The sequence below is a fragment of the Aythya ferina genome (assembly GCF_964211825.1).
Source record: "Aythya ferina genome assembly, chromosome: 6".
Taxonomy (NCBI): domain Eukaryota; kingdom Metazoa; phylum Chordata; class Aves; order Anseriformes; family Anatidae; genus Aythya; species Aythya ferina.
The window spans coordinates 36,705,943-36,730,588 of record NC_140303.1 but is presented as its reverse complement, the minus strand read 5'-3'; the positions used below and the strand labels follow the sequence as shown (position 1 = coordinate 36,730,588).

The 24,646-nt window shown below is 36.0% G+C and overlaps 1 protein-coding gene across 1 annotated transcript in view; it reads left to right on the top strand.

The window, feature by feature from the left end:
• The window catches only part of LRP1B (LDL receptor related protein 1B), a 542,116-nt gene that overhangs the window by 241,655 nt on the left and 275,815 nt on the right, over positions 1-24,646 (top strand). The window contains exon 7 of the mRNA XM_084523375.1: positions 7,978-8,140. Within this exon, the coding sequence (XP_084379501.1) occupies positions 7,978-8,140 (163 nt within the window). The remainder of the gene's footprint in view (positions 1-7,977; positions 8,141-24,646) is intronic.

The window sequence follows — 24,646 nt, the reverse complement described above, 5'->3', positions numbered from 1 at the left end:
ATTTCCTTCCTTCCCTAAAGCTTTGTTTAAGGCTGACAATGTTAATTTGCATCTACATTATACCCCCAGGAAGTGTTCCCTAAAGTGTTGTTGTCCACCTCTGGGATTAAGCTGTCCAAACTTTTTGTGGAAGTCATTTTCCTTAAATACTCTGTATTGCCAAAGTAACTCCCCTCTTTATTGACACGTTTTTAAAACTGTAGTAATCTACTGCCTAGTGTCTTCATGGGAAAATGGTTAAGTGACCTTATTTTTGTGTAAAGATGCTTTATGAAGTTCTTAATACATGCAGCAGGCAGTCCTGGAAGGCGGGAAGGTTGTCGACTTTTGCCTTTGATGGAGGAGGTTCAATGAGACAGGTATCACAGCCTAATGCAGCCGCAGTGTTTTCCCCCAGCAGGTCTCTTAGTCCACACGCTTGATGGGATGCCTACTGCGGCTGAATTATGCTTTAATTTTAACAGTGGATGACTTAACTGCTTTGAAGTAAATAACTGGGTTTGATTTACAGTCTCAGCAGATTTATAAGAAGCTTTTGAATGTGCAGTTAAAAAAAAAAGAGACTGTTACAGCTATGTACCTCTATAAATCTGTCTTTATCGTTCAGTATGGATGTAGGCTACTGGGACCCCGTTACAAGTTTACAATCATTTGGCTATGTGCTTGAAACTCAGTAATGCAGAAATTAGAAATGATACGGTTTTTGACTATTCTTACTTGTTTCTGACAAGACTGGTGGCAGAAAATTCACTTATAAAAATCTAAGCCCTGGGATTAAAAGACAGGACCATTCACAAGGCCATTATGTCATTGTTTCACGCTTCTGCCTTGCACATCTTGGCATCATGGCCAAATCTGTGGCTCGAGACCCAGCAACAGAAATTCCACTTTTTTTTTTTACTCCTTCCAGAAACGTGATCCATTGTAAGGTAGGATCATTTTATAACATGACTAAAAGAAGAGCTATGCTAAAAGCTTCAGGGGTAGACTTTACTCCCCTACTGTAAAACCCCTGGCAAAGACCCATAGGCCAAGCATATCTGTGATCTACCATCAGCACATTTCCTCTGAATGCTCTGTAAATAGGGATTTGTTAGAGAATAAAGATGGGATTTTTGTTGTTGCTATTGTTTTGTAGGTCTTAGGGCTCCCAGTGGAAGGAAGGGGTTTATCATTAGACCTGCATTTCTCTGTCCGCTCAGACCCTCTCCGTGGGTCACCTCAGCCCATGAACTCAGCCTGTCGTAACAGTACTGCTTGGCTTGGCCTCCTTCTACGGAAAGGTGCAGCAAACGTACATAACTATCTACTGTACTGTTTAAGAGGCCACAAAATTGGATTGCATGCACATGTCTTGTCATCAGTGCTCAGGGGTTACCTTACAGATATGAGGACTGACAGGGGTCTTTTGGGGCAGCCTGTATCATGGCCTCTGCAGAGTCCTTTGACTGGTATGAATCTGCTAATTTCAGAAGCTCCAGAATCAGGTGAAGTTTCTGGAGTTAGACCTCTTCTTCAGATGTGGGCTGCATCCAGTAAAAGGATAAAAATACAGTCTTAAACATTTCGATTTTAATTTTAAACATAAACATGTTCTCTCCTGTATCTAGCTGAAGCTGAATGCTTGAGTCTCTGAGTGACTGGAGAGATGACGTCTCTGAGAGACTGGATGTCTTCATGAGCCATCAGGATGCTTTTATTAAGTATTCATAATATTTAGAATAGAATCATATTTAAAAAAAAATCTTCAGTTTGGAGAAGCTGCCATTGTCTCCATGTTCACATTTATAGGTTTTTAAAACATTATATTCTAATATCCTGTACAGGTGGAAGAATACCAACTGTATTTTTGACAGGAACCCAATTTATTGAATTTTAAATTATGTTACTTAGCAAACAAGAGGAAAAGCTTTCTTTTCTTCTGAGGAACTTGAAGTCTGGATGTTTTAAAGTGCTTATTTAAATGTAATGTTGTAGGTTTTGCATTGTACTCCTTACAAACACTATCTGAGAAGGCTGATTTATTTCAAAGGAATTTTGTGTTTGAGGATGAGTCATTTGCAAAAGATAGATGGGTATTCGTCATTTGATAATTCGCTTTTAAACATATGCAATAATCACTCAGGACATGGCTGTTTAAAGTTTAGACAACAATGTTGTCTAACTTATTGAATGGTGGCATATTTAATAAAAATATATTTTGTAAATGGTATTGCAGCACAGTTAAGGCCAGTTGCTGTCAATAGCAGAGGCACAGAAAAATCTATGACAATCTAACTTTCCCAAAGCACAGTGTCAGTATTGGGTTGTCTGAGCTGCTAATTAGGAGCATTATTCCCAGATGAGAGGCAAAGCCAAGGCAGATTTTACAGCCTGTCATTTAAGCGTGTTTTAAATACTGTTTACCTGGTAGCCTTTTTGGTGTCTGTTTTGGAAAAATAAAGGATTGCTACCATTAGTCTCATTACTCAAAACTTGTCAAAAATACTATCTTCAAGTTGCTTTCCCTTGTTCTTCAGAGTAAAATGTGTTGGTTCCATGTTAATTCTATATTTTTTTCCCCTCTAAATAGATAGTTAAATTGAACAGGTTTGTCCATGCCTGGCACTTTCATCGTTTGCTTACCTTACGCAATTCACAAAGTCTCACCTGATAAAATCTCGGCTTCCAGTCAAAGAAAAAAAAAAAAATCAAAGCAGTTTTCTGGTGGTGGAGAACTAAAACACATAAAAGTTGGAAAAATACACCCTCAAGGTTCAGGGAACATAGCACAAGGCAAAATATTTCAAATATGTTGTCCCATTTTTATATTATTTTTTATGACCTCATTTCTTGAGGTTTTAGTTTCCAGATTTTTATTTATTTGTTTATCTAAAGCTTTGTTTCTTTTTTACCTGTTTGGACTTCAGCAGAAAGCAGGAGATGCTTCCTTAGTTGAAACACAGTGAAGCTAACTTTCATGGCAGGCTGCTTTATGAAAGACAGCCCCAGAGGCACACAGTTCCTAACACTACAGGCTGTGGAGAAAGCGGGTGTGAAACTGCCTGTGAGGTCTGCAGATCTGTTGTCCCCTGTTGTCTTTGGTGGACAGGGGACAGAGGGTGACTCTTCCTGGCATGGGGTAGCACCACCCTGGTATTCGTATGATGCGTGACCATTAGGGACTGTACCAACACCTTCTATGTGTTAGGATGCTTGTTACAGAAACGTTAAGCTCATGAAAGTTTTATTAGAGCAATCCTCTCTCATTTCTCAGAATCATTTATTCCCCTAGCATATGGCCAGCCGTCCAAACAACTGTTGCACTGTCCTCAAAAATACCCTGCTTGTTGAGCCAATTATCATAGAATAAATTAAACAAGTGGCTCTTAGCAGACCTGGCTACCTGTGACAATGCCAGGCTGCTCTTTGCAGCATGGAGAGTCCTGTAAAATAAGCACTTGACATTTTGGTGTGCAGAAGCAGTGAGTACTTCCATCTTCACCTGTAGTTTCCAGGTAGTGTTTGTGGGGGTGTCAGGAAACTGCCCACCCACACTGGCTGTTATTTTATTGAACCACCACTACTTTAAAGCACTTCCATGTCCCTCATCTCCCGCATGCCAGCACAGAATACAGCATTACAGTCCTGTGTGGAAGTCTGGATGTTATATTGCTTCAGAAGAAACGTATATGGGCTATGAAATAAGAATTAATACCTAATTCTTTTTTAGCTTTTTGTGTAAATCAAAATAATACTTCCTTTAAGAGCAACTTTTAGGAAAGAAAAAATAAACTTTGTGACAAAAATGAATATTATTTCATAGCATTTTCAATTATATCCATTATTTTTAGGAAAATGCAAGCAAAAATACACACTAATACTATTATTTAAATAAGATCCAAAACCCTGCCTAAACATAAATAATGATTCATGATTTTGATGCTGATAAAGATATTTTACTGTAGATCATATACAATTTCTTTGAAACTATCAGTGTTGTCTCTATGCAATAAATAAAAAAGGTTTTATAAAAAGAACTTATTTCCCATAGCAATTGTCAATGAAATTGTTTCTCATTGAGTCTAGAGTGGATTTCCCAGTTCTTTATTGCAGTCATTCAGAACAAGGAAAACTGTAAGTATATAAGGCAGTAGAAGCTTAGTTCTTTCTCTTGAAATAGAGAGAGGTTGTCTATCTTTTTAATTATTAACCAGAAGCATATGGGGATCACACTAAGCATTTTTAATTTTAATTATATTTCATCCAGAATCATTCCTCTGTTCACTCAGAAGTTTCTATAAAAGACTCCAGCTACTTTAAGTTCCCCCGTGTCATGTGCTTAGATCATTTTGCATGTTAAAAATTGGAAATTTTTACTGAAGTGTATAAATGGAGAAAAGATGCTAATTTTTCTATTTCTACTCTTTATTCCACATTTGTAAAAAATAAAATCAATTAGCATAATATTTACGTTAATAGGCAGTGCCTGTGTTGAATCCTTGATTATTACAGCAGTAGCACAAATACAAGAATATAGCACTGTTTTTGCTCTTTTATGTTAACTGAATTGTGCAAGCCTTTATTTGAAATTAAAATGTGCACAGTACAAAATACATGTTTGAGATTTGAAATGAAAGAAGACAGTCATTCAGTATGATTCTGATTTTCATAAACTACATTTTGGCCGTAAGACATATATTTCTAGTACCATTGAAGACTTAGTCACCCTCATATAAAACTGTCATTCTCTCTAAAGGTATAATAATACATGTGAGTTAAAAATATATATATTTTTATATTTTTAAGCATATATATATATGCTTTCAGCCCCGCTTTTGCTAGTGCCCATGGTCTACGTAACGTCATCAACCAAAGTAGAGTTTAGACTATATGATATCTTACCATTTCTTTCTGAAGTCCTTAAGAGGAAACTCTGTTTTTTAGAAAGTACTAAAGGAAGGTTGATCACATTCGGTAGAAATACTCCATGGAAACTGTAATTAAAATAAGAAAGACCCGCAGAAATACGTACGAGATTGTTCAGAATAAATATGTGTGCTTTCAGGAGGGGCATTTCTTTTTAGAGATTTCTGAGGCTGTGTGAATGAAAGAAAAAAAAAAAGATTCATTACTTTAACGATGTCAGTGAACTAGCCATCTGTACATATTCAGTTTTAATATGTGAATATAAAAATAAGCAAGAAAATAATTCAGTAACATCTTGAGCACAAAAATATGTATTTTAAAAGTTCCCAGTGCAACCAAAACCTTATCTCTGTAGCATACAGTACATTTGACTTGTGTGATAACTGGAGAGCCATTCAAAGCATCTAAATGCATAGCTACTATAGTGAAACCATAGGGATTAAAAGTTTGATTCATGAAAACTGCCAGCTAAGTGGATTTTTCACATGGGATATGATTTTACAGAGGCGTAGACTTCAACAATTCTTTATAAGCTTCTCTTGTGAGCAATTGGATGTGTCCTATGCACAGCAGAGCTCCTGGTATGCAAAAGACAAAAGCTAAACCACAACACTGGTACCTAAAATACACAACATATTTGTGTTAGATGAACTGTTAAATGAAAATGCTACTGTGCATTAAATGTCTAAGTTAATTAATAGATTTCAGTGATGTACTGCTCCAGAAGGTTTATTTTAGAGAGATGTTCTCTCCATAGTGGGAGATCTCTCCTCCATTTCATGCAGTAGACTTCTGAAGAAAAATGTGAATTAATGTGGCTCTTTTTCTGGAAACTGTAATCGAGTCTTCTGGCATAGCATGCTTTGTAATGAACAGCTTTACAAGGAACGCAGTTGTAATGAGCCTATGTCTTGCAAATAGCCCGTGCTGCTGTTAGCTCCACACTCTTCCCAAAGATAACCTGCTGGGGAAGGGAAATGGGGCAAAGAGATGTTAAGAGCTCTGAATGCTTTTTGAAGTCTGTGACACAAAGGTTATCCAGTTAAATTGCTTCTAGGTGTCTCACTTTGCCTGGATTGCTGAGAAACCTCAGTTGCAACTATTGGATGCAAATGGTTATCCCTAGTGTGACCTTGAATTAATTTCCTTTTATTCCATAAATACCTGTTCAGTGCCATTTCTTGTTAATGACATGTTGAAAAACAATAGAAAAAAAAAATCAGTTAATATTTTATAGATGTGAGTATCATTATGTTAAGAGATCTAATAAACTGTATGTATCATGCCTTTCAAGTATGTGTCACACTTAGGTAAAACTAGGAACATTCCCACAGGTTGGAGAGAAGACAGCAGCCTCCTCCAGCAGGCTCTCCCTCTGCTTCCCAAAGTATAACAGTGTTCCAGAGCTCACACTGCAATAATTTATTTACTAATTTTATGTCTACAAATATTTAAAATCAAATCTCTTTTGTAAATGTCATTCTCAATAAGTAAGAAAAAAACAAACAAACATGTTTTTCTCCCTTTTGTATGAAATATTTGTTAGTGCTTACATATGTCTAATGTGCATAATATGTCTAGTGCACCTGACATTGACCTCCTCTGGAGGTTGGATCTGAGACTAAATGGAGCATTCCTTTATTCTGGCTCAGCGTGTCTTTATAATAGGAGCTATCAGAAGGGATAAGGCATAATATTCACTGTGAATTAAAAGGAAAATGAGTAGCAGAAGGGAAGAAATCTGAGATAGAAGAGACTGTAATGAACTGTGTAATAGGATGGCTGAGATGGAATAGAGATGGTGTCTTGACATTTTGTTGAGTAAATCTTGTTTATTTTATCTGCACTTTGAAGGACAGTGCATGAATCTTCATGTCTAAGTATTTAGCAAATGCATAACTCATAAAATCTCAGTTACTTTATACTAACTTTAAAGGCTTACTTTATATTCTCTAATACAAGATGGGTGTGATAGAAGCGACAGATTCTTATTCAAGTATGTGTGTGGGGACTAAAAAACTTGCGAAGGATGATAGAAATACATAAACTGAAAGTATAAAAATTAAAAGTATTGAAAAACCTGTGTGAAATACTATTTTATCACATTTTGTTTCTGTCATGAAATAATTTTATATTATATTAGCAGTATCTTGAAACCATCGTTATATAATAAATATATATTTTGAAAATGAAAGTTCATTCATATTGAACACTGAAAATATTTCAAAGGAAATGATGTTATAGTAGTTTGCTGTTTTTAATTTAAGAATAACCAAGTCTTCTGTCTTACAGGCTGATGTCAATTCGGTACTGTCAATGAGAATAGGAAGTAAAGAAATCTTAGTTAAATGAAATTGATAGTTATGTTCTTTGCACTTCTTTATACTTTTACTTAGTGTAAGAGTAAGACTATGTTTTAGACCAGTAGATTAACTTAAAAGAAAAATGCAGAGATTAGAAGACATTTACAAGAAATAGTTCCAGGATCCCACCAGAAAAAGCTCTTACTGTTTGGAAATGAGAACAGTAGTGCTAGGTGGTTGTGAAGCCACCTTAGCATCCCAAGAGGAAGACTCTTAGGTCATTGTTATGAAACTTCTCCAGCTACCAGGCAGACAGCTACTTTGATGCTAATCATTGTGACAGGTGAATCAGAAATCTTGCTGCATGCAGATTTACAAAACAACAAGAAAAGGAAAAAAAAAAAAAACAACAAAAAAAAACCACCACGGTCGGTGGTGTTGCTTCTGAGCATATCATTACAAAATTTCACAGACAGAATTTGAAATATTTAACAGAGCTATGAACAAATGTGTACCTTAGATGTCCTTGAAGTTGAAATGAGACTTTTGTGCTTAGAAAGGAACAACTCTCTCCAACTATTTTTTGTCCATAGAAAATTAAATTCTTTATTATATACAATATACCATGTATAAAATCTCATTGTAAAAACAGCTTGAGTTCTTTGGGTAGAGTGTTTGTTTGGTGAAGTTCTTTGTATTACAAACAGTTATTTGTATTACAATTGCACTTCTGAGCTTTCTCTTTATCCTTTGATTTTTTTGGCAGATGTACAGCAAATAGCAATCGACTGGATCACTGGGAATTTTTACTTTGTGGATCATGTCAGTGACAGGATCTTTGTCTGCAACCAGAATGGAATGGTGTGTGTCACACTCATTGAGCTGGATCTCAATAACCCTAAGGCCATAGCTGTTGATCCAACATCAGGGTAAGATTATTTATTTTCATTAGGAAATGTTGATCTTATATGATGTGCGCTGGTCTGTGTATTTGCTTCATTCTATCATTTTAAAAACTTTTTCAATGCTGTCCTGAATTACTTGCACAGTTGAACAAAGCAGTAACATGTAATGCACTTGCAGCAAGTACTTAACATATCTATATTAATCACCGCTTGTGCCTTGTAACTTTTCGAAGTGGAATTGGAAATGGAAAACAAATTTTATCTCTACTTGTTATAAGATTATTTTCTGTTATTCTGTAAATTATGTTTATAACTAGTGTACGGGGAAAAGGAACTTCTTATACCTTCTTCCCTCAGCTGCAGGAATATGGGAACTGGCTCTAAGAAGTTTAGTTACACAAAAGAGTGGAAGATTTTTTCCTCTGCTTTAGACGGTCAGCTATAATGATAAAAACACATTGTATTTGCTTTTCTTCTTCCATATTTATGTTCAACACCACCTGGGAATAAAGCTTTGCCTAAAATACAGGGCTCTAAAAATCTTCTATTCTATAACAGCCACCAGCTGGGAAAAGTTTTCAAGCAAACGATGAAGTAAAAGCATAGCTAAATAAGAATAATTAAGTTAATTTAAAAACTGTAAATTTCAGTGAGGATTTTGGAACAGAGATTTTATTTTGGTTTTATTAGGCTGTAAGTAGTTAAACCAAAATGCCTGGTGGAATACATCCTAAACAGCCATAAGCCCCTTCTCAATAAATACAAAAATATTTACTGTAGAACAGCTTGTCATCCATATGTGGACTTTTGTCACTCTTTATTTAAAGCCTGATTGAATATTAAGATGCATGATCACAATGACTTTAATTCTGACAAGAACAGCTTGCATGTAAAGTTTACAAAGAAGTTTTATAATGTAATTCTTGAGTATAGCTGTATTTCTATCTGCAGCAGATGGTGAGCTTGACTTGATCTGACTGCAGTGTTGTTTTAAAAGAAAAATAAAAAATGCGTGTTTAAATTGATTTTTCTTCAAGTTCTGATCTGAAAGAACTTGAAGCTTTCAGATTTGCCAGCAGCAGCCTTTTTTTTTTTCTATACATTTACTTGTATATTCTTTACGGGATTTACTAGATGAATCCACAGTTTGTCATTAGATAATCTTATCTGTCAGGGATCTAAGAATTATATCCTGCACTTTGATTCTGCAAGAAGGAATAGAACAGAAAAAAAAAGACTGGTTTTCCTTCTGTTTGTTCTTTGCTAGCTGCAAACCATTCTTATTCAGATAGTTGCCTTTTGCAGTGCCACATCTGAGAGCAATCATGTCTGCTTTAGTGTAGATGGAAGTGCTGGCCTGGAGGGAGACCATAAGTGATTATGTTATGTAATACTGTGATTCTTCATAGAGCTATACTGATTTATTTCATGATGGAAACACTGAGTGGATTTTTTTTTTTTTCCAGAATTCATATTTTGCATTTCATGAGTTATTTCTTTACAGCTTTAGTTGGCAATTATATTAATTATATGACATATGTTGTTATGTTAATAGGATATCTAACGTACATCTTAATTGATATTCCTCACTTTATGTATTACTTGTGCTTGTTAGTGACTGGGCTTTGGTACAAAATGCAAAGAGATAATCAAAACATTCTGGCTACTTAAAAATGTGTTTTCTTCCATTCTTTCTTCTCTATTTTTGCTTTTCATTTTACTTCATGCTGATTCTGATTGAGATATATTTCTGTGTCAAAGTATGAACATGGTATTGCTATCTAGGTAATTTGCTGATTATTTTTTTTAATTAATTAATTAATTAATTTAAATGTGAAGCCCAGGATGAGATTTTTTTTTTTTTTTTTTTTTTGTGGGCTTCTGTAAAAAAATACATTTTAAGGCATTAGATATAATTAGATTTTATGGTATTTGCTCCAGTAACATGTATTGCTGTTATAGTGCATTCACTGTCTCCAGCATTCTTCTAAAAGCTGAAAGTACATCCGCACAGAGAAGACCATTTCCTGCATTAAGGAATCCAGAGGTTGATCCTAAGCCTTTATGTCTATGACAGACTTCCCTGTAGTAGTACAAGGTCAAGCCCTGCTATTTTTATGTGCTCACATCTGAGCTGGTTTTAGTTGCATTCAGTTGTTACTTTACGAACCAGAAATTCTTCATTTATCATTAGAATAAAATGAGAGTAGGTGGAAAATTACTTAATCTTTTTTTTTTTTTTTTTTTTTTTTTTTTTGTGAGCGTGATGAATTTTATCTCTGTGAGTTTTGTTAGATGTTTAGGGGTGATGGTTTTATATACTCATGTGCTTACAGTTGAACTTGAACTACTAAGCTTATTTCACATCATACAGCAAATGAATGAGAACTCTTGTTATTTTTCTAAAACTGAATTTTAAGTTGAGAGAAGAAAGACTCCACTACTGAAAAAGCTCTTTTACGAGCAAGTTTTTTACATGTCTAATGTAAGCATATTATTTTGGTCTACAATTTCAGCAGTTTTACCAATATGAACTGTGTTCCTTTTTTAGTACTCCAGATGATGTCTAATGTAAGCCCACCTGAAACATTTAGGAAACCAAACAAACAAGAAGCAGCTAATTAATTATTTACCCAGCTAGAGGTTTTGCTGTACGAATACTCATCTGCTTCGTCATCTGATTTTCAGTTCAAAATAGCACAACATAATTACTGGAACCGTCACAGGGGGCTGTTACCCGAGGGAACGGCCAAGTTTCCACTGCCACTAGGAGTTGTTCAGAGTTCAGACTTGTCAGTGAAGTGTATGCTGAACTAAAAAGCTTCAGCAATGCTAGCAGAAAAACAAAGTGGCAATCAGAAACAGAGAGGAAGAATAAATTGTTTTGCAATAATATCGAATACCTTTGAAGTAAGATGCTTGGCTCCTAATGTTCATATTTTTGATAAATTTTAATATGGGACCTTGATGATCAAGAAACAGAAGCTATTACTCTGACTGGTCCTTGAAATTGGTGTACAGTTGATTATGGTACTGATGACTCACATGAAACAAATAGGAGCTGTGTTAGAAAGATTTTCACTGTAGCTGTGTTCTGTAGGTCTACTGTACTCACAGAGAATCCTTTCTAAAGGATTGTAGCTAGTTTGGCAATCAGCCTGTATAGTCATGGGACTTGGATCCCCATACATGTGTGATGGGGAAGGTGATATATATATATATTAAACTGACATGACAATAGATTTGTATTTATGTTCTCTCTAAGCTCTGCCACCAACAAGCTAGATGTCTATAGGCAAGGCATTTTATTTATTTATTTTTATTTTTTTATATTTCAGTCTCCCCTTGTATTTAATAGGGAGCATACAAAGTGTGTTGAATTTTAAAGAGTTTTGCACTTCCAAAACTGATCCAATCATAAAGGTATGTGTACAGAAAAAACACATAAGGTGAGATTACAGAGAGGATGTGCCGAGCGAAGCTGGCGAGTGGGAGGATGCATGGAGCAGAGTATAGAGGAACTGTGAGTGAAGAAATGGGTGAGACATACATGAATCACTACAAAGGAAGGGTGTAGCAGAAGGGGGAGAATAGGAAGGGGGAGAGAAGAATGGGAGAGGATGCTCAATTAGAGGCTGAAGGCATTGAAATGGGAGCTTGTAGCTACCATTTAAAAGTTGTATTAGTTACAATGGGGAGAGAAGTCTTACTGCTAAAGAGATTTGTAAAAAGAGCAAGCTCGCACTTTAATACTGCAACATTGTGTGTCATGTAAATATTTGAATAAATCTTTTAATCGGCTTTTCCTTCTGCTATGTTGTAGAAGTAATAATAAAAAAAGAACCCTGCTTATTTCTTTCATGGAACAACTGCAAATGCATACAGGGAGAGATTGTGATACGATGGCTGTTAAAAGCCATGTCTGTTAATGTGTTATGGTGTTATGTACCAATTCTTGGAAATGCTAATAAGTCAAGAAAAAAGAAAACAGCTGTATAACAGCAAAAAGAAAAGGAAAAAAAAAAAAAAAAGAAAAAGAAAAAGAAAATCTTTTTTACTTTAAGTATGCAATAGCAATCAGTTGCTAATCTTTCTGATCCACAAAGGTGAACAAGGGAAGAATTAATAGCTGAAGTTGTTTTTTTTTCCTCATCTCAGAAACTCAAAAAAGGATTATTCCATTAACTTCCTCTTAGATTCTAAGGACTGAAAGACTGAAAGCACAGTTTTACCGTGGCTAAAATCAAGCCATGTTATAAAAAGAAAAACAAAAACATAACAAAGTTCTTGAAATAGTTGGGCAAATTTCCTCAGTCTAAAATTTGAGAAAATGGGAGAAAGCACAGTGTGAGGTGGCATTTTGAGATGTGGTCTTCTGTATAAGGACTGAGCTGAGCAACATCCTTAAAATACTATGTTTAAAAGAAGCTCTAAAAAACTCCTAAGGAGCAGTTGCTTCTGTTCTTTAAGGTTTTTGTTTGCTTGCTTTTCTTGTATATCTATTGCACTTCTGATATAATTCTTGTATGGTTATTAGGAAGACATTGGAGGTATCATACGAACCCTGTTGTTGTCCAAAGTGATCAGCTGCAGTAGACTATTTTCTTAAGCTGCGTATGGTTGTCCTCCTGAGACATTTGTGGTTATTGGACAGCCCAAAATGTAATGTGAACTTCACTGAGCAGTTCACGTTAACAAAGTCAAAGGAATAGGGAAGTTTTTATATGTCACCAAATCAAAGTTTTCCTTGATAGAGAGTTTTGCTCAGGAAATGCACAGGAGTGCCTAGGGTGTGCAAAGGACATCCAGAGGATGAAAAACAACCATCCAGAGGGCAAAGAGATTTTTTCTTTTTTCTTTTTTTCACCTGTGAATGGAATGAGTTTTGGACTGACAATTCAACCTTTTGGCAGCATGGGAAGACTTGTAAGCTGGTATGAAATCTCCTGTGAGGTGGGATCTGAGAAGAAAATAAGAGAAACCTTTGCATGGGTCAAGTCTTTGATGAAGCATCTGACTAGACAGAGCCTTGAAATCCCGTGTTAGGAGTCCTGCAATAGCCAAAGAAGAACAAGTCAGCTGATGAGGCAACAGAGAGACACTTTCTGAATCAACTTTCCTGGAAGTCAGCTGATTTTCCCATTTATCCATAAAAGAAAATAATTATAATCACATGAGTGCATTATCTTCTAGACACAATGAATAATATTTGCACTTACATTTTATTTGCTTTGAATTAAGCATGATATAAGATCATATAAAGGGCACCAAAAAGTGTAGGGTTGGATTGGGCCATGCTGCAGCTTCCCCATGGGTAACAGGGCACCACTTGGGGCCCCAGCAAGGAACAGAACTGGCATCCGGGGCACTGGGACACGTAGCAGTGAGGGCTGTGTGAGGGTTTTGGATTTCAGTGAGGGTATTACAGATATCTGCAATTTAAACCCCTATGGACTTGTTTTAATAAGAAATGGTTCAATTTGAATACTTCCTTGTGTTTAGCATGATTGGTAAACAGGGCTGGCTGTGAAAAGCGTGGCCTTTCCCTTCACACCTGCTTTTAGAAAGTGGCCGAAGATGGTGTCATGCCAGAGAGATTGCTCAAAGAGAGAAAAATGTCTTAGAGCTGACCTGGTGGTGTGATAATTGGTGACTGGACTGGAGTGATTTCACAGACAAGGAAAGTCAGGGAGTTTGTTATCAACAGGAATCAAGTCTCTTACAGGGGAGGAGAGGAGCAAAAATTCAAAAAGCAGGGGAGGTCAAAACAGTAGTTATTTTTCTTCATTTGCTTCATTGTTATTTAGACAGGGGAGTCTTTTAGGATAAGAATAAAACATCTACACTTATTGTCTGCTGCCTTTTTTATTCTCTTTTTTCTCTCTTGTCTCTGCGCTTTTATAGCACCCACAAGGCTTGAGAGATATCTGCGTCTTAAAACTTTTTTTTCCTCTCAGATTAGTCACCATTTCCTGCTGATCAAAGAGGAGTGTTATAATCATTAAAGCTCACTTTTAAACAGCAAAATCATTAGTATTTTAATAACATGCCATTATTAAAAGAGTTCAGTTCCTCTTCTTGTCACAAAGCAATTTCAAAGAGCTGTAAGATACATATAAGGCACAGTAACTTTTAGAAAGTTTTAAAGGTGACCTGGGAAAGAATCCTCTTCAGAAAAAAAAAAAAATAATAATAATTAAAAAAGAAATCTTTATAATAATTAATGACAATCTGGAAGTTTTCATTAAGAATTCAGATTTTGTTGCTCATCCTCCCACTCCACCACCTCTTTCAGGCTGTGAGGTATAAGAAGTAGTGATCTTTTGAAATTATGTTTGCCTCTATTGCTATCTATTTAGTTCAAATGCTTGCTAAACATTTGAGAGAAGATTTTTTTTTCTGATTTTCAGAGAACTCAGGTTTCAGTTCTATGCCATTCCATCTGTTAATTTTAATTGTTGCTAACTAAACTGTGGCATAAAACTCTTTTTTAATTCTGTCACCTTTAAGTTTCCCACTGGACCTAATTTCCTTTGAAATTCTGTTTCTTCTGTAGTGGTACAGATCTGCTCACTAGGAAACTTTGCTGCTGCTGCGGCTCTTAATGACAAAAAGTAAAAAGTCATATCCTCATCTGCTCTTTCCTGAAATAATGCGATATGATTTAGCATGCATGTGCAAATAGAAAATAGAAGAAATAATGTTTTTTCTTCAATAAACTCAAAAATATTTGGATTTCTGAGCATTGAAAGAGACAAACTTGTATGTAAAAGTCAACAAATCAAGCTGACAAACATCCCCAGTCACCGATAAAGTGGGAAGAATCAAAATACCAAACATATTACATAACTGCATTAAAAGTGAAATCATTTACAAAGATAGGTTATATAGATGGATCTAAGTGACTACTACGTTCAAGATAACAAAAATAGAAGAAGCTTGAATAGATTTAGTACATGCATGTTTCAAGTATTTATATGAGTGCATTTATTATTGTGCATACTTAATCAAATACTACTGACATTAATAATTGATGACTATAATTAGCATCCAATCTTCCGTATACATAGGAAGATGCATAGGAAGATGTACTCTACTGGATACCCAAAACCTCAAATGCCACCAAAAATTGCATTCAAAAAAAAAAAAAAAAAAAAAAAAAAAAAAAGAGGTACTAATAACAGTGATAAACTCTGAATGAAAAGTAATATTTTTTTCTAGTGATCCTAAAAAAGAAAGAGTGAAAGATTGGCAAAGTGACTGCAAGTATTATTAGAATATCTGGCTGATGTTCTGAGTGGTGGCATCATCTAATAGCCAGGATTACTGCCCAATAAAAAGCTAACTGGTGGGAAACTGAAGAAAAGCCTATTGTAAAATGAACTAAAGTAAACCTTTTTTCTTTATTTTTCAGCATGTGCAATGATTTTAATAGGTATGTCATGTCTGGTAGGAAGAATATTTGAATGGTGTCAATAATTATGGAAAAATAATCAGTGGAAATAAAAAAAACAAACCTCAATAGATTACACTTTTCAGAAACACTTATGGAATCACAAAACATCCATAACTTGTAATAAATCTAAAAAAAAAATATGAAGTAAATTGAAGTGTTTTTTTTTTTAAGTTCTCAAAGGTTGCCTTTCAGCTAGGACCTTGAATGCAGCATCCCACCTCCCTCATTTCTCTGGGACCTGCCTGAAGATCTCAGCTGCCAGTTGACTACATCATCCTCTTTACCCAAACCGACTTTTTTTTTAAGGGGTATCCTTGGTGCTTTTTTTCCACTAAACATTTGAATTGTGTCAGCAAACCATCTGAACACATGAACAGCAACAGCACTCATAAAGCTCCGTGAATTTGATCACCTGGGGCAATTCACGGCTGATGCAACACATCCTCTCACTTTCTTTTTTAACTGTCTCCGTGTAATAATTAGTGTAGTTACTCTTAATTCTGCCCTTAGATCCCTGTCCTTCAGTCCTTAGCTAGTTAAGCTTCTGAACAAAACTCTCATCTTTCACCGAGATTACTCTGATTCTTTGAATTTGAATTCAGTATTTGTGAAGGAATAGAAAATAGGTGTGCTACTCTGCCAGGTATGGAAGCTTGAAGTCCTTTCTTTTTTACCTGCAATGTCCAGACAAAAGCTGCAAGATTTAAATCATCCTATCAATGATTTTCCTCCAGGATGAAAGCAATTAAGCCAGAGAGAATTGAGGCCACTTTGTTTCTCAATGAGAATATAAATGGGAGTTTAAGGCTTTATAATGCATGTACATTATGTTCATGTCCATCTGAATTCGCCTTTTATTTTATTTTTCTTATTACCTGATAGTCTTATTATCTAGCCATCTTCTGTAAGGTCATTTGTGTAGAAGACAAGTTCTGATATGAATTAGAGCACTGCATGAGTGGAAGCAAAGAAAAATATCTTACAAAAGAACTGCTAAAACCTGTCTTCTTTTAAAGGAGTTAGTTGCATTAGGCTGGACTCAGGGAGCGCTTATATATGCAGAGGGCAAGAAAGAGAGACACTCTCTCATTTTTTATTTTTTTTTCCAAAATATGAACAAAATGGAAGTAATCAAAAAAAAAAATAGTTCACCCATTTAATATAGCATGATGTTACAATGTTCCAAAAATCTTTTCTAGTAATGGTCACGCATTTCTTGTGTTGTTTTTACACCAGTCTTTCTATTCTAGCATGAAAAATTGTCAAAAAGACAGACTTTCTAATAAGCTATTGCCATACCATTCATTTCTTTCTTCACTGACAATAAATCACTGCCTCCATATATGCAGGGTTTCTAGTATAAAAACATTGGAATTACTCTGATACTGGATTAATCAGAATCACTCAAACTCAGAAAAAATGATGAAATCCGTTCAGTTAATTTACCATCTGTGTGATGATATCATCCCGATAGAAACTGCTGTTCTCTTGAGCTGTGTTACCTCTGTATATGGTTTTTCAGAGTTTTCCTGTGTTTTGTTTTCCTGAGGTTTCTCACATGTCAGTGTCCTCATTGCTTTGCTCACCAGCGTGTACATGCCGTGCTGAAGCTCTGCTGAAACACGACACTTTTGGTGGAGATACAGAAAAACTGGAGGAAATCTGGAGATAATAATAGGAAATAAAAGATATACAAAACATGACCTGCAGGAACTATGACAGTCTAATCTAGAGAAGAGGAGGTTGAGAAGAGCCATAACTATTTTTTTATAAATGGCTGCTTAAATATAAAGGTGGTTTATTGAAAGGTGATTAAAGAAAGGACAGGAAAAATCATTTTAATATGTTGCAAAGACTTCAGTAGATAAAGGCAGAATTTACTAGGCTGAATAGGTGTTGGCACATGACCCACATGGAAGTTGTAATCTCCTTCATCAGGGATGTTTAGGACTATGTCTGTCTGGCAGTGATATTCCAGCCTTGTGTTACCCTTTCTCAGTAAAGGAGGTGGTATCTGTGTGCATATCTATAAGCTTACAGTGTCAAATAATGGGATACTAGAAGAGTGGGTGTGAATAAATGTGTTTACTAGCATTTCAGTGTTGTTTAAAAAGCACATTTTAAAATATACTGAGACATTACCAAAGTAAATGTGTTTTGTTTCTCCACTTGAGGGGTTTGGAGACATTTGAAGTAAAATAAGGACCAAAGAAAAACACACCTCTTTGTCCTTTTCTTTTAGAGGTGGTGCAATTTACTGCAAATGAAACTGAAAAATGAAACTGAAACAGGAAATCTGCAGAAGTTTGTGTCCATGAGTGGCATCCTTGCCTTTTAAGAACTGCCTTTATTTTAACAGACTGCAGTGAAATTGTATGTTTAGAAGTTGTATTTACATTTGTGTCTGTAAAGCGGTATGAGCAGCCTTCTCCCATTGTGGTTGGTAAGAAGCATATAAAAAGCATCAAATAGATTTTACTTATTGTCTGGTACAGGTGACATTGTCTCAGCCATGGCATGGTGGTGCCTGTGACTGCTGCATGGCTAAACACGGCTAAGAAGCTAATTGCAGCGTTGGTTTGTGACCATAGTAGGTGCTGAGCAGCTTTTCTTTAAGGATGAGACCTTTTGAGTTACAGGCAATATTTCTCTTTCTCAACTGTAGCATTTTGAAAAATACAGCAAAATAACAGGGGACAACTTGCTTACTTCATTTTTTTTTTTTAAATTAAGATGTTCTACTGCTAGAAACTTTTTTTTTTTTTTTTTTTTTTGGCTTTAAGCTTGCTCATTGCCAGTCAATCTGAGCAAGCTAATTCGCTTTCATAGGTAAGACAACACACAGACACACACAAAATATGGTCCAAGTTTACAGTTGGCCTCAGGCTGAGTGTTTCTAAACTACAGAACTGATGTGTTTGGAAGGTGTCCAGACTGCCACTTGAAAACATGTCTACTTTGAATCAGTTGGTAATCAACTCTTTGGAGATGCAAACTGTTAGTGTAGACAAGCCTAGAAGAAAGCCAAGGAAAAAAAAAGACCTCTCATTAACTCTACTTCAGCTTTACACAGATCATTATTATTCATATTATTATTTGACAGCAAATTTAAAAACCCAAGCCTTACTACTCAGGGATTCACATTAACAGATTTTAAATGAAAAATTATATTAATTGGAGGATATTTGAAACTCACTGCCTTTTTTTACCTGCTGAAAAATAACCACTTACATTCTTTCAGTCTCTTAAAGTTTTATAAACTTAGTTATGCTTATAGACTTCTTCAGACACAGAAATTGCACAGCACCACCTCTTGGCTGATTTTACCCCGCAGAATGAGAATATATGGTGCTTTCTGCTGGCACGGCTCATTTGTCTGAGCATAAGGAGCAGAGAATAAGCAAACTGCTTTTCCAACAGGGATTACACTGACTTCAGCAGAAAATCAGACCTCTAACCAAAATATTTTAATTGGAACAGAAATTTGTTGACTACACCAAGCCAAGCTCTTGTTTGTGTTCCTGAGCATTTGACATGGTTTACTGATATGAATATGTTGCATCTTCGGAAACTTTAAGGGTGTTTTGCTTCTTTTTATTTATTTATTTATTTATTTATTTATTTATTAATGTATTAGCTTCCCTATTGAATTACTGTTTTGTGGTTTGTCACATAGGCACTTTTCTGAGCATGGTAATATTTTGTATTCCAGTATTTTAATATACATACCTCATACTTAAACAAATAAAAAATTTATGTCTGTTCTAAAATTTTCGAAAGTGAGACCTTAATATTGGCACCTAACTGCATGTTTAAACATATTGGTAGCTTAATTTTGAAAGATCTGAATGCCTACAGGCCATACTCAATCCTGCTAACAGCCAAGACTGTTTGGGGTTGGTTAAGTTAAGCTGCTTTTTTACTTGTGTAGTGTGCGTCTGTGCGTGATGTATACCTACAGCTCACATGCACAGTTGTTATTTCTCCTTCCCAGATGTCTTACAGGTTGTAGACCACAGTAACCGCCACACTTAATGAAGCTTTTCTCATTTGTTACTTTCATTTTGTGAAAAGGATGTTGTGAGTGAGGTAGGAGAGGTGTGAAGTGTAAACATATTTTCTCAGGAAAGGAAATTGAATTCTACTTAGGATTTTGTCCAAGATTTTAAGAGAGGCTTCCTGTCTGTGGCTGGTGAATTATCTTAGCCAAAAGTTACACAAGACACTACTGCTTTTGTATTTTACATTATATGAATATCCAGCAAGAGCCACCTGTGTCCTTGGTATGTGGAAGTTTTGACTGTGTTCAGCTGTCTGAAGTGATTGGGAAATGAGATGCTGAGCACATGGTGTCAAAGGCAAAGTGCTGTGCAATATCAGCCTTAGCATATTTTAAGTTGAGTGCTCATTAGCAGGTATGTTTGAGATTCTGCACTTAAATTCTGTGGTAAAATAGGGAGATTAATTCATTTCAGCTTGGGAGGGTTTTGTGAGGGAGTATTCATGAATATAACGGGAGTGGTAGGAGATGGGGGCGAACACCAGTGAAATGCCTGTTCAGGAATGAAGAGCTTTGTGCTCAGGGCAGGAGTTGAACAAAATGCATTTCTTTTGTAGGGCAGGAGGCTGCATATAACATATAGCAATAGTTGATAATGAATGAGGTGGTGTGTTTTGTGGTAACAATAGGAATGGCTGAAATCAAAGAATTTTGGTCATGTAGTGTGGTAATTTCAGAATATATTGGCAGTGTTGTTGAACTTAGCGATATGGTTTAGTGGAGGACTTGTTAGTTTTAGGTCAGAGGTTGGACTCAATGATCTTGAGGTCTCATCCAACCTAGATAATTCTGTGATCCTGTTTGATTCTGTGTAACACTTGCTAACATTTGAGTGCTTGATTTTGCACTTGTAACACTTCTGATGTAAGTTTTTGTGTTCTTAGCTCATGGTGTGGGGCTAAATTACATAAATCCATCCTTGTCCTGTTTCTAAGGAGAAAGAGATGAGAACTAGAGGTTGAGATGACATCTATTTTATCACCTTGTTTGAAGGCAAACAGCCTTGTAACATTCGTCAAGGAGTTTTTTATTTTTTATTTTCAATAAAATTTCAATAATATTTAGATAAGAGTTTCCAGGAACCTACATTAGTTGCCAAACTGTAAACCAGACCTGTGAAGGAACCCAAGATATACAAAAAGCAGCTTCAAAACAGGGGCTGAAACAGCAGTAACTGACTTAGCAAAACAGAGTTTTTCAAAACAAGATGTGTTCTACATTGTTATCCACTGTTCACTATTCCGAATAATAGTTTTCTTTTGCCCAGCAGAACTTTGGGAAGTGATTTCTACACTTCTATTTCTGTAAGGAAAGTTGGAAGACACAGAGAGCCACAGCTGCCAGAGTGTGGGCAGTGTCAGCTCTGGCTTGTCACCCCCTTAGTGTTAGGGTTGACTGCTTGCTTACATTGGCAGTAGTTGCTTATCAGCTCCAGAGAGTGTGAGCTGGCTTTTGACCCTTCTAAAAATTGAAAAGAAACAAAACAAACAAATAATAATAAAAAACATACAGGATAATTACAGTGAATAGCCACACATACACCATGAGGCTGGATAAGGATATTCGTAGCTTCCATCTAATGTACTCCTTGGAGATGTGGTTGCATTATCTGTTTCCCTGTTGCCAGTTAGTTACAGGAAATATAACTTGACTAAATTCCGTTAATAGTTTTCAGAAACATTAGCTTCAGAAATATTTCCATTTAGTCTGTAGTTAGTTAATCAAGTCTATGTTCCTGTGCCCGTACAAGCTATAAAGTTCTGCAATGAACATTTAATTGTAATTAACATCATTGACCAGTTAAACAACATAAGCAGTAACATATGCATGGGTGAGCGCTCTCTGCTTGCTGACAAAACAAGTTACACCAGATGGGGCCCTTGGTGCCTCTTGTGCCCCACGGTGCTTTCCGGGCTGTGTCAGATGGTGCTTGTGCTTTCTGTGAGAGCATTATTTTGAAATGGTTTGTTCTTTTTGTGTGCTTTTTTTGCCCAAAGATGAGCTAGATATATCACCTTGAAGGCATCAGCTTTAACAGATGAAGGTGGCAGGTGATGCTGCATATAAGAAGTAAATATTTTAATTTAAAGATCTGCTTGCATTTTAAGATAGCACGAAAATAATTAAAAACAACAATAACAACGAACCGACTGTGTACTCACTGCAGGCACTCACAGGCGTGCTCCACTCATCCTTTGCAATGTATGGCTCTTAATTATGCTCTTTTCTTCTTTTCCCTGTAAAACTAAATGCAATCATTAACTTTATTTCAAGTATCAAGTGAATTCCTGTTATAGTATTCAATTTAGGAAATACTTTTTGTCCCTAACAAACTCGATAGTTAATAGGATTGCAAGAGGGTGTAAGACCTGAAGTTGGGGGCTGATGTACAACAGCTGTTTGCTGGGGCAAACATTGCCATGGAGGCCGCGCATATGTCTTGTGGACAAAATAACAAAAGGTTTTGTCTGCCTGAATTCGTACATACATCACACCCCTGCAAGAAGCACGCATGCTGCTGCATTGTGACAGCATCAGCTCCGTCCTTAGGCTCCAGCAGTGGAGGTACCCTTAGCAGCAGCAAGGCTGAGAGGGGATTGCAGCAAGCTGCAGTCTTCTTTCTTCCTCTTCAGAGAAATGCAGTGCTGACATGCATATTGGTACAGCTTTTCCTGTTGTCTCTGCTGTCTCTAACACCAGCTAGTTAAAAAACTGCACACGGGCAGCTTTGGGCATTTGCATTCAAGTAAACGTATGCCTAAAAACGGCTGTACTGACTGTAATGTACAATAAGCTCCATAAGGCAAAACAGAGAAGCAGCTGCAGTCAAAATCTCCAGGAAATTCTGCTGTCAGCTTCTGCAACCAATTTAGAACATTGCAGAATAAATGTTCCTGGGTTTTAATGTTCCAAGGAGCACAACTAAACAAATACAGCATGGATTATCCGCTAATATATTAAATGGCAAACGTTATCTTGCAGAAAGATAAATATGTTTGGGTATCCTACAGAGAGGGATTGGAATCCCAGGCAGAAATACAAACTTACTTCCCCACATGTACAAAAGATAGTGCACCTCTGCAGCTGTTCAACAGCTGTCCCTTGAAGATAATGATACAAGGATAAGACAAACAACATGTAAGTATTTGGCAATTAATATACCTAGAAAGATGGTGGGGAGGAGGGGGATGGAACAAATCTGAAGGTGAATTACTGGCTCTGGACCACAGATAAAAACCCTAAAATCCCCCAAATAATGCCGAAAATATGAATGTGCTAAAATCACAAGAGTTTATTCTGTGTCAGAAACTGATCTATGGTTTCTGTGTATGTTGCATTGTGTTTCAACAGGTGATCTGCAGAAATTTTCAGACTGCCTATGAGGGTTTGCAAAAGGTGAATGAGAAAAGCAAGCTTATATGTAGATTGTTGTACTAAATATATATATATATATATATATATACATAGATATAAATATATGAGATTTCTTAAGAAAGCTGCCTTAGAGGTCCAGTTTTCTATTGGGAGGAAAAAATTGCATCTACAAATAACACGTTGAAAACCCTAGGGATATTACTATTAGAATCCTTAGTAATAAGAAAAAAAATCAAATAATATGCATATTAGATCTTATTTTAATAATTTCTAGGCCTAGAGCAGCATACAGTTTGATTGCAGTTTTTGTAACTCCTTTTTACTTATTATTCTCACATTTAAATGTACCATAAATGCTCAGATAAATAAATACAATGCAAATTACCACTTAATGCATTGAATGCCAAATATTGCCTTGCCAAATTCCAAATAAGCTGTCTATTTCTGTTTTGGCTTACCTCCATATTCACACATACTGGGGCTTAATGATGGGTACTTTATCCTATCATGCTATTTCCTTGCAGAAACGTTTCAGGGGAAAAGAAACTGTAATAAAGACATGAACATCACAACTACAGAGCCTTCTCTATTATCAAGTTTAAATATATGTTTTTTAGTGTCTCTAGGCCACTGTGTCTTCAATTTTGAAACATCACTTTGGAAAGCTCCCATTCCTTTCTGTTATCACATATTTTAGAAAAGTGCTTAAAAATGATATGGACAGATACGGAAAACACAATAAGAAATGCTGGGTTGTAGTCAGTGCAGTACAAATAATCTGAGATCAGAGAAGCAGATGGAAATGGAGATGGTGCAAATTGGATGAGATGGGACAAAAGCAAGAAGAGGATGTAGAAAGCCTTACTTGGGGACAAAAATAAGGAGAATATTAGGAAAAAAAAAAAAAGAAGAAGAATAAAGTGAAGAAAGTTTCAGGATGAAAAATAATACTAGGATGTCACAGATGGAGTTAACGTGGGTAGGTATCAGAATAAAGAAAAGACGTGTGTTCCCACACATTCATAAAAATTCATGCAATTTGTGGATTGCTCCCAGAGCACAGGGTTTGTTATGATTTATAGTTTTTAAGATGAGTTGGCCACAGCTCCAACCTGGCCTGTGTGCTGTAGAGAACTCCTCTCTTAGGCTGGTCAGCCTGCTGCCTCCCAGAGCCTACCATTTCATTTCTCTGTGCTTCCTTTACTTGAATTTTACTTGTTATCAGTAAAGTACTGCTGCAAAATCGGATAATGAAGTCTTACAGGCCTCTTAGAATAATAATAAAAAAAAAAAAACATGACAGCCAGTAATAACCAGGGGCACCTGGGCTGTATTTTCTCCTCAGCATGTGGTGGCTTCTAGAGCTCATATTCACAGTTTGCCATGGATGAGAAAGGTAATTTAGCCATTTTCTATCTGCTGAAAGAGAATATGGTAGATGGAAAAGCTATGACAGTAACTTTCATGTGTTTATGAAGTTGTAAGTTCTGTCCTACTGTCATGTAAGCAATTAGGTGCAGGTCTAAAATGTGCACATGTTGAATAATTCTTGGTAAAATTTTCACTCATCCAAGCAGCTAGAAAGCAACTGTGATCCTCTGTAAATGACACATTTGTTCAGTGTGTTCTTACATACAGT